Source organism: Vigna umbellata, chromosome 11 (assembly GCF_029865625.1).
Source record: "Vigna umbellata cultivar VRB3 chromosome 11, Vumbellata_1.0, whole genome shotgun sequence".
Classification (NCBI taxonomy): Eukaryota; Viridiplantae; Streptophyta; class Magnoliopsida; order Fabales; family Fabaceae; genus Vigna; species Vigna umbellata.
The window spans coordinates 26,226,575-26,240,578 of NC_142175.1; the positions used below are offsets into that span (position 1 = coordinate 26,226,575).

Here is a 14,004-nt window from a genome sequence, read left to right on the forward strand (position 1 = left end):
GCGTCGAGCCATCTGTGGGTTGAGCGAGTTCGAGGTGCTCTGGCGCGCTCCCGCACCGACCGTCAAGGTAAGACTGTGTTCGATCTTGGCTCTCTTGTTCTTTGTTCAATCTACTGATGTTCGATCTATGTTTTGTAACTCAAAACATTTCATCTCTGGAGAAGTTGTCTCTTTTGGAGTGGTTTGCAAATGAATACAAACGGTTTGGTTGCACTCTTGAGTTTGTCACCGATAAATCTCAAGAAGGTTCACAGTTTTGTAGAGGTTTTGGTGGGATAGGTGGAATCTCGCGTTACCAGCTTGATATGCGAACATTTGATGATTTCTTTGATGATGGAGGCGTCTATGACTCTGAATAGCAATCAATGAAATACTTCCTACTGCTGGTGTAGGAAAGGGGAGCCAAAATACCTGCACCAGTGTTGGAGCTGGTTACACTCACTGCTCCTCCTCCATATTTGTCCATGGTGTTGCTTGGAATGTTTGATTGTGAATCAAGGTTTAATTTTATTACCCTTTTTCTGTTTCATTTTTGGAATAGGTTTTAGATTAGGTATATTGTTCTGTTGAAAATAAAGCAAGTTTCTCTAATTCTTTTCTTAATATGGTTTTTTCATATGCTTTGCCTCTGAAGTGCCTCTTTCTGATACGAGTTACTCTCTTGTTCTCCTATCTTGCACACTCTGGCTCCACAAATTTCTACAAAGCTTCTGGCAACACCTGGTGAAAATTTAGCATATCCTCTTACATGTAGTTTATTGCTATTATTTTTACTTAATGTGCGCATAATAATTTCTCTAAACATTGCTGTTTTTTGTTTTCTAGCTCCCCATCTCTCTATTGCTTGCCCCCAGAAAAGCCAAAACAATATATATGTTCCTCAGAGAAACGCTACTTGGAATCAAAGAAGGTCAGTACTCATCAATGAACATACACAACCAAAAATCTTTTATTCCTTTGGACATTTAATTTTAAACTGCTAAAAAGCAGAATGTAGACGTTGAGTTGTTTCTCATGCTTTCAGATCCCTCACACTGGCTGCCATCTTTTTCATATTATATGCTATGCTAATACACTTTTCTTGACCATAGATCCACTGTGTGAAGAACTTATTTTTCTGGCTTAAGAATTGACTGACTGTTTCTTCATTGTTGGACATAATTGATGCCAATAACATTGTTTCTTAGAGACTTTATGTTAAAGATACATATTCTATTTGGATTATTCAATGAAGGATTTTTTTTATTTGAGTGTTAACTGTTTATAATTGGTTTACTTCTTTGTAAATTAAGTGCTAAGTGAACTCATTGAGTTGTCTGTATTTGTCTCCTATTTAATTATAACCCTTAAGTGTTGGCCATAAGAAGGTAGTATCTTTTATATTTTGTGCCTAAGTTTTTCAAAATGATAAGTAATTTCATTGCTTAGGTTATCTTAGTAATTCGATTTTGATCTTTTATTCCTTCATATAAGCAAGGTTTCTTTAGCGCATCACTGATGCATTAGTGGTATTTTCCAATATATAACCAAAAACTGTATATTCTTTTTGCTTGCTGAGAACTTAGTTTTTAGATTCAAAGTACTGTGTATGGGGACTATTCATTTAGAGGATGATGACTTTTTTTATTGAGGGAAACTTGTACTGCAGAGATTTAAGATCGACAATGTTGTAATGATACTAAATGTTGAGTGTAAAAGGGCAACAAGAGAATAATTCGTGACAACAAAAACGGTAGAGAGAGATAAAATAAAGGCCCATTAGTGTGGAGAAGTATCATAATGGGCTTTTGAGTGTGGATTGGGTGAGTGAGTGGGGAACCCATTTGTTGTTTTGCACACGTCGAACCCCGCGTTCCTCCCTCTTTCAAATTCTCATGCTCTCTCTCTTTTCTTTCCCTTCAAATTGAAATCTTCCCCACGTCACATCCCATTGCCCCACACGCTTCCCTCCCTTCTACTCTCTCACGTTTATGGATTACAATTCCAACTCTACTTTTCCTCAATCTAGTTTCTTTTGGCACCAGTTTAAGTCAATGTTGACCTGATGTACTGATTTTAAATGCGAATTTAAAGAAGTATGCCACTATAATTAATATATCTTCCTTTGTGTAGCCCTCAAATGAAGATGATCTTCATTCACCACTTCAAGTAGGAGGAAATTCTCATGTACAAGATGAACATGAACAAGATGAAAATCAGGATACTTTGTTGGAAGTTGAACAAAAAAGGCCACCAACACACAAGGGAGCATGGTTGGTTGATGTTATTGGTAAGACACAAGTTCAACATATTAATGCTTTTCATTATGTTACTTATATGAATAGTTACTGCTGAAGTTGTTTGACACAAGAATATTTGACACAAATTTTCTTTCTTCACAGATGACCAATGTAAGATGACTACCAAACACTTAAAAACAAATGATGTTTGGAATTTGCCTCAAAATGAAAGGATTATTGTACATTGGAATGAGGAATATCAACCAATTGGAGATGGTGGCGCATTATTGAATCGATTCTTGGGAAGTATCGCTAGAAACTTCAAGGTATTCCCTATTTGTTATTCTACTTGGAAGAAGATTCCTAAAAGTTACAAAGAAGACATAATTCAAAATACAATTCAAGTAAGTAATGTAAATTCAAAATACCATTACAAAGAAGGCATCCAAAATTTATTTATTTGGTAATTGTTGTTAATTTTTTTATTAAAATCTGTTTTGAAGGCAAAGTTTGTAGTGAATTTCGATATTCAAATCAATTACATCTTGAAAGAGCTTAATCATAAATGGAGAGATTGTCGCCAAGAATTGTGGCAACAAAGAGATGATGGCACCCGTACTAGAGATGAATTGATTGCCATGGCTCCAGAAGGCATAGATAGAGATCATTGGGCTTCTTTTGTTGACTATCGACTTGATGAAAGAACAAAGGTAAAACCTATATCTCTTTTCATAAAATTTTGTTATGATTTAATAACTTTTCTTATCACAATGTTAGGAGATTTCCCTAAAAAATAAACACAATAGGACAAAACAAACTCTTGCTCACACAGGGGGATCCAAGAGCATTGCAAGGAAGAGAGAAGAAATGGTGAAGTGTTATTTATCTTCAATTTTCTATTTCTCATAATATTTATAACATACCTAATAAGCATTTGTTATTTTTCATAGGAAAAAGAGTGTGGGCACAAAGTTAGCAGAGGAGAAGTTTGGATACCTACTCATAAGACGACCAATGGAGCTTTTATCAGTGATGAGGCAAGGGAAATTGGTGTAAGTTCCAATCTTTTTAGTATTTCCTATAATTGTTGTATTTCGGCATATTGTTTCATAAGGTGACTTTGTGATGAACACACCTCTTGCAAAAATTGGTGTTATTTCAGTCGCTGTTCATTTTAGTGCTTACTATTTTAGTACTTCTAATCTGTTTGCTTTTTATGCTTGTTGTATGGTGTACTTTGATGGCTGGATTTCGTTCCTTTTACATCACTCTCCTATATTGTAAAATCAAAGCCATTCATTGTAAGAAACCATTATAGTTTAGACAGTTAAGCATTAGATGTGATCTTTCTTTGGATTGTCATAATCTCTTTAGTGATATAATTATTGATTGGCAATTCTTGCTACTGTTTTTGCAAACATCTTAAGTTTAAATATAAGTATATTGCTGCCAACTCAATAGTTTGTCTCTTTATACAAATGCAATGTTTTTAATGTTGGCATCATTGATTACGTTGTATGTAGGAAAAAATTCAAACATATGAATCTACAACATTGTCTCAATCAAAAGAAATATCAAGTTTAGATTCATTGGCTCATGTTTTAGGAACCCAAGAGCATTGTGGACGTGTTCGCGGTCTAGGTTTGGGTCCTTACCCATCTAAAGTCTTTGGAGTCCATGCTCGTTCTCATATTGGATCATCTTCATCTACTCCTTCTAATGTTGAATTACAATCTCAGGTTAATGAATATTTAAATATTTATTTGGTTTGTTCCTTTTAAAATTAACATGTTAGGTATCATATTTCTCACTTTTTAAATAAATTTTTCTGTTATAGGTATCTTCATTGACTTCTTCTAATGTTAAATTAGAATCTCAGGTTAATGAATATTTACTTGGTTTGTTCCTTTTTAGATTAACATGTTAGGTATCATATTTCTAACTTTTTAAATAAATTTTTCTGTTATAGGTATCTTCATTTACATCACAAGTCAATGAAATGAAGGCAATCATGACACTTTTGTTGCAAAATCATCAAGGTTCATTGCCTTCACAATTTGCAGTATTTCAAAGATCATCGGTAATAATTGTTAAATTTATTTGTATGAATTTTTTATTAAATATATTATCGACTAACTATTATGTTATATTGTAGGTATCTGATCAAGGGAGTGGACCAAACAATGGATGTAATGAAGAAAAAAAATTAGATATTGTTATTGAATACTTTTATGAGTCATACTTTTAGTATTGAACATCTATATTAAACATATGTAATGAACCTCTTTCTTTTTAATTTTTATGTATGAACAATTAGTTGTATGAATGATATTAGGTTGAACAATGTAGTTTATTTTATACAATATTATTAAATTTTAGTTCATATTAATTTATTGTTTGTTTTGTCAATAAAATCATTTTTATTATAATCTAATTTTATTACAATAAAAAAAATGAACTATACAAATTCTCGGCGGTTTTAAAACCCCGGTAAACTAAACCATCAAAAATAGGGGCGGTTTTGAGATAACCCCAGCTAGTTCCGACGGTTTTTGAGTAGCCCCGCTATTGCTGGCGGTTTTCATAAAGCCCCAACTAATTCCAGCGGTTTCTACAAAACCCCTGGAAATTCCAGCGGTTTCTGGGAACCCCCGTTAATACTGGCGGTTTTTTCAGAACCGCCGGTACTTGCTTGGCGACGGACTTTTTTCCACCGGTTTTTCCAATTACGGGAAATATGATTTGCAGGGGTTAAAACCGTCGGTAATATTTAAAAAAAAACCCAGTAAAAATACAGATTTTGGTAGTGTAAGAGAAGCTATATAGTCTACAAACTATCTCCTTAACATTTTTTTTAGTGTTGTTCACCTATGATATTTAAGTTGTAGCACTAATAAATATATTAACATATCAATATTTTTATATTTTGTCATCATAATCAATAAGAGAGTTATGTTCAATGGCTTTCCAAAAAGAGTTATGTTCAATCGTTTTAAAAAATTGAATTATATCTTGTGTCTAGTTTTACACATGGTTAACTATCTTAAAGGAAGATAGAAATATAATTAATACAACTAAAAATATGGTATACAAGAAAATTTGATATCATATATTAGGTACAATTATTGGTCTATTTATAATATATTTATTTCTTATTTATTTTGTTTCTCAAACCTAAGTTCATAATTAATTACTTACGGAACAAAATGCAAGTTCATGAATTTTATGAATTCTTATTTATGGTTTTTAGTCTTACTATGTAACTTCAAATTAATTATTTAAAACTTATCACTTATTATAATAACTTATTATATATATATATATATATATATATATATATATATATATATATATATATATATATAATTTTGTATATTACTTTTTAACTATTGAATTTCATTGGAAAGTTATTATAAAAAAATCAATTACTTAATGCAACTAATATAATTCTTTTTTACATATATAATTTATTTTTGCAATCACTCCCAAACTTAACACATTATATTGTTGTTCAATTCATTTTCAAAAAATATTTAATAATAATTTAGACTAATATATGTCTAATTTTTTAATAAATATTTTATTAATTATTATTATTTATTATAATTCAAACATAATACATAAAATTAATAATTTATTATATATTATAAAATTTATTTTTATTACTAAATATTAAATTCTATTATAAAACAAAATCATGTTCATTGTCGTGTATAAGTTATTAAAGTGTAATGCAAATTCTAGAAGAATGTAGAAGCTCCTTAATTAGATAGAAGAATTGAAATGTAATACAAGTTTTAGAATATTGTAGAAAAGCCTAAAATACGAAGAAAAATCAAGAATATTCTACATAGGTAAAAATCTAGAACATTCCACATAAGTTGTGGCTAGTATGTTCTAGAATAATCTATGGGTCTATAAATACTCATGAACTCTACCATTTAATGCATGTAGACAACATCTACCATTTGTATGAAGCCAATATCTACTACAACTAAAGACAACTACAACACTTCTTCCAACTATTACTTTCACATTTAACTATCTTCACATTTTCTCTATATTTCACTATCTCTACATTTTCTCTATCCCATCAATTATTCCTTTCACAACCTCAAAATACTAACATAAATTCTAATATAACAATTGAGGAAGCACATATAACAATATTTTTACATATGAAACTCTCTTATTAATTCACATAAAAAAAAGATATTCCCTATTTAAATAAATGAAAAAACCAACTTTATACTTGGTGTAAGGCTCCAAATTCTGATATGTTTCGGGTTTAAATAAAAATAGAATATTTATAAATTTTTTATAATGCAAAAACATACTTAAAAAAACCTTATCGAATTATATTACAGTAATAAAATAATGAAATAAATACTTCAATTATATTGTCTTAACTTATAAAATAAAATAGCTTTAATCGAATTTCAAGGTTATTCATCATTCTCTCGAGTCAATCACGTTTTCGGAACATCTGTAACATTATATGCTTACGTATAATCAATTATACGATCATTGCCTATAATTTCATTCACAAACACAAACATAAACACATATGGGGTAAGTTACTAGTAAAACAATCATAACAACAATATTCATATTTACTTATTATATCCACCATAATAAATCACACAACAAGATACAAACATTCTCATTATATCAACTATAATCAAACACCTCATACACATAAGTAAATACAACATGATTTTTAATCCTCAAAACATAACAAATCAAACATATCTGAATACTCAATACTCTATCCTCAATTTTCACTAACATCACATACCTAAACTAACAATCTATACTTACTGTAGCACCTATGCCAATTATACTACCTAATATTATTACTACCAACATAGTATTTTCCAAATGCTTTATCATCATCGTACTCATCAATATGTGTATCTCCATCATGATTAACCCATCATGATCACCACCATGAGCCTCCTCAAATACCATAACACCATTGTGGAAAGAATTAGTCACACTCTTGTACCCTATCTCACCGGTTGCAACTGCTTCTATAGCCCAATCTGTAGCCTCCCCTACAAATATGTTCGAGTAGTCCTGTAATTCAACTAAGGAACATGGCATCCTGCCACACAAGGACAAGGAAACCACCATCACCCCCAAATAAGGAGGGTTCAATACTCGAACAACCAAAACTTTTCCACAGATAAAACCAGGATTTACTAGGTATAACGAGTAGACCTATTCTCTACTCTTATGCTCATCAATCACATACTCAAGTACATCTCAACACTAACTCATGTTTCATTCTCAACCACAAGTCAAACTAACTCTAAACATAACCATTAACTTCAATATATGATTATCATCATGTTTCACAGCTCCTAAGGTTTGGTCCACATTCATTTTTCATCAAATTCGTCATTTTTTGCCGTGCACTAAAGTAAAATTAAAAGTATTATTACAATTTATTATATTATTTCTAACTTATAATTAATTGAAATTCAGTCATTATTAAGTTTATGCTTAAATTATTAATTATTAATTGAGTTATCATTTATTATTGGTGTGATAATAACGTTAATTTTTATTATTACCTGCGTTCATTTTAGTGACGAAAACAATTGTCTTATAATTTATTACTTGTTTAAATTATCACTTTTATCTTTTTTTAAAAATATTTTTCTTTTCGGCTATACTTATATAATTATAAATCTAATCTTTTTTTATTTATTTTGGTGTCAGAAAAATACCCTAACAAATCGAAGAACCTTGATAATTTAAAGATAAACAAGAAGATAACTGAAAAAATGGGAGTTTAAAAGCCTAGGTAGCTTTTAATAATATAATATAATAATATAATAATATACTATAGTACATAATAATATACTATAGTACATAATAATATCTAATAATATAATAATTTAATAATATTAATATAATAATAAAATTAATATTTGATGTAAAACATTAAATAAATAATTAAATAATGAAATTTCTAATAGATTAAAAATAAAATAAATAATAAATCTTGAAAATTATTTAAAAACTAATTTTAATAGTATAGACAAAAGCGTATTATTAAAATGTGAAAATTATAACCTTTTTAAACTTTTAAAGATATAAAAAAACTAATGATTTCTATTTCAATCTTTTTCTAATATTAAAATTCATATTACTAAATTTGAAATTCAAAATTGTAAAAAAGTTTGAATTTTAAATTTAAATTAAAATAAAAAATGTAAAAAACTGAAACCTTTTCGTGGAACTGCCTGTGAAAAATTCTGATTTTTTTCAATCCTTTGAAAAGAGTCCGAGATGAGAACAAATTTTGGAAGCTGAAGAGTTTAAAAGATTGGATGATTCTTAACAGTATATTAATATATTATAATATGTAATAAGATTTAATGAATATAATCACATATTAATTCTAATAAAATAATAACAATAATTAAAACATAATATAAAATAATAAATAAATAAATAATTGAATAATGACATTGTTAATAAACTAAAAAATATATCACAAATTATATATTTTTTAATTTATTCAATCTAATTGTTTTCTTAGTAAAGTTAATTATTAAACTATTTATATTACTTTTAATTTTTCATTTAAGAAAAATACTGCAAATAAAATTTGGAAATACGAATTTGTGTTAAGATTGGGCATTCAATATTTATATTTTTACAAAGTTTACGCCTAATATTTTTCTACATGGTCTATTTTATGTCATTGAACCTTTTTATTTTTACATAATCAACTCTTTATATTTTTTAATATCGTTTAAAATTTATATTTTTATAGAATCTATTCAACAATTTTTTTATCTGTCATCATATGTCTCTCAAAACTAAAATAGAGATACTTTTCTGTTTTATTTTCGTAGGTTTGTTAATTTCGTTATGATAATATACAACATATTATTTTTTTTTTCTTTTCTTGAATGACTTTAAGAACAATCTCCATCCTTTGAAATTTTTAACGATATTTCTTTTAATCGTCTATCACTTTTATCTTATATTTAACATCAACTTGATCTACGCCACGACAGTTCGAAAACTATCATTAAAAATCTGTTTAAACCATCGTTGGAAAGTCCATTATGCAACCATATTTTTTAACTATTAGTAAAACTTTAGTGAATCACAATTAATACATTACTCCTCTAATTAAATTCAAGCTCAAAATAATCGAAATCCTAAATTCAATCAATATTACCCGACAAAAATTTCACCAATAATTACTTTCATACTCTAATGTAGGAACTCAATTACACCTCAAGTTAGTTTGTTTTACTAAATACATACTCGTACTTTTAGTAGAAACTAAAAACAGAGTGGATCACACAAATAAAAATCCAAAAGAACAAGTGAAACATCTTGAAACAAATCCAAAATTTAGTCAAAATAAAGTAACTAAAAGAATAACTTTTGGTCAAGTGATAGAACTAACAAAAAGATTAAACGTTTACATAATAATAGTAAAATAAGAAATATTAGAACAAATTTTACTCTTGCATTAAATAAAAAAAATATTTGAATAGAAATGTTTGAAAATATATCTGCTACTGAAACGTATAATCTGATTTTAGAATATATGAAAAATGGAATTAGAAATTTAGAAGGAAGTGGGGAGAAATAAAGAGACAGAGACACAGTGTAACAGAAAAATGAAATAGTAAAAGAAGAAAGAGACAAGAGAAGAAAAGAGAAGGGTAAAGAAAAAGACAATATACTGGTCTAAAGGCCTCTTAATTATCTCACATTTTCCACTTGTGGTGTTCAGATGGTGGGTCTGCTGACAGCCAAGCTCACAATAATGTGTTGAATTTGGTAATCAATGAGTTTGGTCTCCTTCCACTCAATAAAGTAATCAAATGATTGTAAGCATATTACCCTTTTCACAGTAATGTGATGCACAATTCTAAAGGATATCTCCATACTTTACAGTACTTGAGATTTATTTTAGATAAGACTGTTAAAATTAAATTGGACCATAAGTTATAGTTAAAAAAATGAGGTATATTATTATTTAAACAGTTCGAATAGTTGAATTATAGTTTTGTTTAACAATAGTTTAGTTCTATTTTTACATTTTGTCCATCCCTAATTGCAACAACGCCTGCAACCACAATTTCTATAATGCAATCACAATTTAGAACCTAACTAATTAATCAACTTAATTTTTGTCAATTGAAAATCTTTATGTTGTATATGAAATATTGTTTCCCTATAAAAGGGGGCTGCAAAATTAAGATCATTAAGGAAATCAATCACTTAAAGAGTGAAAATAAATTAATGATTATAAAGTACCAACCAATTAAAAGAAATAATCAATAGCAAGTAAGAAGTTTTGGACATAAAAAAAAAACATATTATGATTGAAGGCTGGAATTTGCCAAAATATTATATTCTGCAATTGGAAAGTTGAAAAATTAAACGTAATGCAGCTAAGATAATGGCTTTTGGGTTAATAAAACATGTTGTCCTTAAAGATTAATTAAATATATATGAGGATCTGGAATGTATAATTGTAAAGCATACTTTACAGTCTACTTTGGAAGTTTTACTCATCTCTATGAGGCTTTAGGTCAACATCCGTTTCAACGTTCTAAACTCTCGCAGATATGTGCTGAATTCTTTCCGAGGCCTCCGGAGGGAACAGGTTCTTCAACGACTTTAACATACCTCCATTACATTTCTCAATCATCTCTCCATTACTTTTCAACTTTTTCTGTCTCTCCCTCTCTCTATAAGCAATGTATATTTCACGACTACTTAAAAACCTGGAGTTTTATTCTTGCCCCTAATCAAAGTCTCTCCGGATCGGTTCTGCTGTTGACACTCAAACTTTTTTTTTTCTTTTTTCTTGAGTGATTTGGTTGTAATGTTACTAATTTTAAGTATTTATATTTCATCAATGTTGAGTGAGTTCATGGGAGAGAAATGAGTTGACTCGATTTTTCTCCTAATTTAGAAAAACTTTTAAAAATCTAATTATAATCCAAGAGAAATTGGATCTGAAAACGGAACTTGCTCTAACAAATTTTAGAACTTCAAATTGAAAAGCATCTTTGGTAGAACCAAACTATACCTTTTTCTTCGCAGCTTCCTTACTACCAAGAGCATACATAACGCTCTCATCATTGCTTATCTCTTAAAAATACACCCAGAAGTGTAATGATTGAGTTGAGTATAAGAAATTTCACCAAAATCGTACATGTTTTGTTTGATTAATTCGTTAATGTTCTTTAGTTTTATGTTTCAGTTATGTCTTCCAACGAAGAGGTAACGATCCCTTTGAAATATTGGGTGGACGATGACAAAAAGCGTGTAATTGTGGCAGAAGCAAGTGGGGACTTGGTAGATGTTCTCTTCAGTTTCCTCACCCTTCCATTGGGAACTATTATTAGGCTTGGAAACAAATTGGATCAACATATAAAGCTTGGTTGCATCAATAAGCTGTACGAGAGTGTTGATAATTTGGAATCTAATGTTTTCTGGAACAACGTCTGCAAGAAAATGTTGCATTCTCCGCGCAACCCGTTAGAGCGCTCTTGCCAAAGACTGAAAGTGAAAGTGGATGATACAGAACCCACTAAGTATTTCGTGTGTTACAGCTGTTCAAAGGAAAAGGATTTGTTGCTGAGTACCTTTGATGGTGCAAGATGCCATTGTGGAAAATTGATGAGAAAAGAAACGCAGTTGCTGGAAGAATCCAAGGAAGAGCTAGGTAGGGACAATGGTGCTTTTGTTAAATCAGATGCCATGTTCTTGATCTTGGATGACTTGAGAGTCCTCCGAAGCTCTGTTGGTGACTCTGTTCAAACGTTTCTCAAGCATCGACACAAAGACATCAGCAACCTCACCGAAATATCTGGAGAAGTTGGCATCAAGGAGGTAATTGTTTTTAATACATTTCTAATCAAACTTGTAAAAAAATAAGAAGGTAAAATCTGTGGAGTTTAACCCTTCGTATTTTTTTCAACAGTATGTTTCAGTCGCATGCCCTTAAAATATTGAGCATGATATGTGTCAGGGAAAGAAATAGGATTTGATATGTGGATGGAGAAAATACTTTGGATATTTTCAGTTCAAGACATTTTTCTGATTTGCTCAACTGATAACCTTCCTAGACTTCCTTAATTAGCTTGGTTTTGGTTGTATTTTCAGATATTGAGCATACTAAAGCAATCCTTAATCTCCAAATCTCCTCTGAGTGATGTATTATTGAAAAATGAAGAATATAAGAAATACTCTTCCTCACAGTATACCGGTCCCATTCATTCCAAAGGTCATGTAAAAATCAAAGTAATGGTGAGCAAATCAAAGAACAAGATTTTATTTGCTGAAGTAGATGGAGATTTTGTTGACCTTCTAGCCAGCTTCCTGACAACACCTATTGGATCTATTGTGAAGCTTATGAAAGGAAAATTGTGCTTGGGAAGCATTCGTAACTTGTACAAAAGTGTGAAGCGTCTCAATCCATCATGGTTTGTAAGATCATCTAACGAATCTTTAAAGAATATAAAGGTTGCTCCTCATTTTGGTTGTAAGAGGAATCCATTAGAAGAGGACGATTCTCCTGAATATTGGTATGGCCCTGTAGTGGAGAAAGAGAACGAGGGGCGTACAATGATTTCAAAGAGAAAAGAGTTGTTACGAGATCCAAAAAAAGTGAAACTTTTTGACCCAAGATCTTCTGATGGAGCAAGAGAACCTCCTGTGGGATTTATGAAGAGGCCATGTCTGTTTGTTGTGAGCGATGATCTGGAAGTGAAACCAATGACAAGTGCTTCTAGCATTTCGCATTTGAAAGAGCTTGGAATTGTGAAGTTGAATGATTTGGAGGAACATTTTATTAAAGTCAGAAAGTCACATGAGGTGATATTTTCAATCAACTCTTTATACTTGTTCAACCACAATATTTATGGTTTTAATTAATCTAATAAAATAAATGGCTATAGTCAACTCTTTATACTGCGTACAACATTTCTTCCTTTTCAATTCATTATTGACATTCATTGTATCTATTTTGGTCAGGCACTAGACCTTTTGAGGGTTTCTTTGACATCCAATAAAGCTGCTTTGACAGAAAGCCTATTCTCTCAATTGTGGATATGTCAAAGATGCATCCCTTGCTGGGGTGTATTGGGAAGTCGACACCAAACTGAAAAAGAAAAAAAAAAGGTAGAGAAAGTGGTACAAGGTAAAAAAAGGCATGACGAAAGAGAAAAAGATAAGAAGGAAGTGAAGTAGAAAAAAAAAGGAGGTACAAGAGACAATAGGTGTATGTTATTGATAAATTCTGAAAAAGTCATGAAGAAATTAAGCCTAAACTGACGAAGATCGGAAATGGGTGTTCAAGTGCATTGTTGTAATATATTGATGCGTGAAATAGTTATGTTCAAGTAAATTGGACGACTATGTAACATTTAGTACAAATTTGATTATTGAATTAAATTACAAAGCTATACAAATAACTAATTTAGAAAAACATTATAAGGTTTTAGCACGAGTTTTGGAACGAAATCTCATTGGAATGAGATTTGTGATAAATAAGCAAAAAGGTACAAAAATAAATTACTTAAACTACATTATAAAAATAGGTTTGAAAGATACAAGAAAAACTCGTTTGAGTCGAGGTAGGGACATGACTGTTTTGTTCTATTCCAATGGTAAAAATCTACACGGATAATAGGAAACTTTTTGTTTTTTATTTTTTATATGGAACAATATTGTTGTGTGGTTTCGCTAATGATTATATGCAAGAACCAAATTTGCGACAAAAGTGATTGAT

General features: G+C 30.1%; 2 protein-coding genes across 3 annotated transcripts; both read left to right on the top strand.

Annotated features, from left to right (window-relative positions):
- Positions 1-116: 116 nt before the first annotated feature.
- On the top strand, positions 117-4,563 carry LOC148191353 (uncharacterized). Its single transcript, XM_088101378.1, has 12 exons — positions 117-341; positions 393-499; positions 826-910; positions 2,113-2,269; positions 2,382-2,623; positions 2,723-2,929; positions 2,997-3,089; positions 3,170-3,271; positions 3,743-3,958; positions 4,057-4,098; positions 4,189-4,299; positions 4,375-4,563. The coding sequence occupies exons 1-12, from the start codon at positions 117-119 to the stop codon at positions 4,465-4,467; spliced, it is 1,680 nt and encodes a 559-aa protein (XP_087957504.1). The 3' UTR covers positions 4,468-4,563.
- Positions 4,564-10,718: 6,155 nt separating this feature from the next.
- Positions 10,719-13,701, top strand: LOC148191354 (uncharacterized). 2 transcript variants are annotated; one of them, XM_088101499.1, is made up of 4 exons: positions 10,719-10,869; positions 11,473-12,104; positions 12,378-13,088; positions 13,248-13,701. In XM_088101499.1, the coding sequence occupies exons 1-4, from the start codon at positions 10,728-10,730 to the stop codon at positions 13,461-13,463; spliced, it is 1,701 nt and encodes a 566-aa protein (XP_087957625.1). In that variant the 5' UTR covers positions 10,719-10,727; the 3' UTR covers positions 13,464-13,701. The 2 variants fall into 2 exon arrangements, with proteins under 2 accessions (XP_087957625.1, XP_087957626.1); XM_088101500.1 differs by lacking the exon at positions 10,719-10,869 and adding an exon at positions 10,881-11,392.
- Positions 13,702-14,004: the final 303 nt, after the last annotated feature.

Excerpts from the sequence above, each read along its gene's own strand:
- LOC148191353 (XM_088101378.1), top strand. The coding sequence starts at position 117 with ATGTTCGATCTATGTTTTGTAACTCAAAACATTTCATCTCTGGAGAAG. Across the intron at positions 2,930-2,996 it reads GACTTGATGAAAGAACAAAG|GAGATTTCCCTAAAAAATAA; the intron begins GTAAAACCTATA and ends TCACAATGTTAG. Across the intron at positions 3,090-3,169 it reads CAAGGAAGAGAGAAGAAATG|GAAAAAGAGTGTGGGCACAA; the intron begins GTGAAGTGTTAT and ends TATTTTTCATAG.
- LOC148191354 (XM_088101499.1), top strand. The coding sequence starts at position 10,728 with ATGTATAATTGTAAAGCATACTTTACAGTCTACTTTGGAAGTTTTACT. Across the intron at positions 10,870-11,472 it reads GAGGCCTCCGGAGGGAACAG|TTATGTCTTCCAACGAAGAG; the intron begins GTTCTTCAACGA and ends TTTATGTTTCAG. Across the intron at positions 13,089-13,247 it reads AAGTCAGAAAGTCACATGAG|GCACTAGACCTTTTGAGGGT; the intron begins GTGATATTTTCA and ends TATTTTGGTCAG.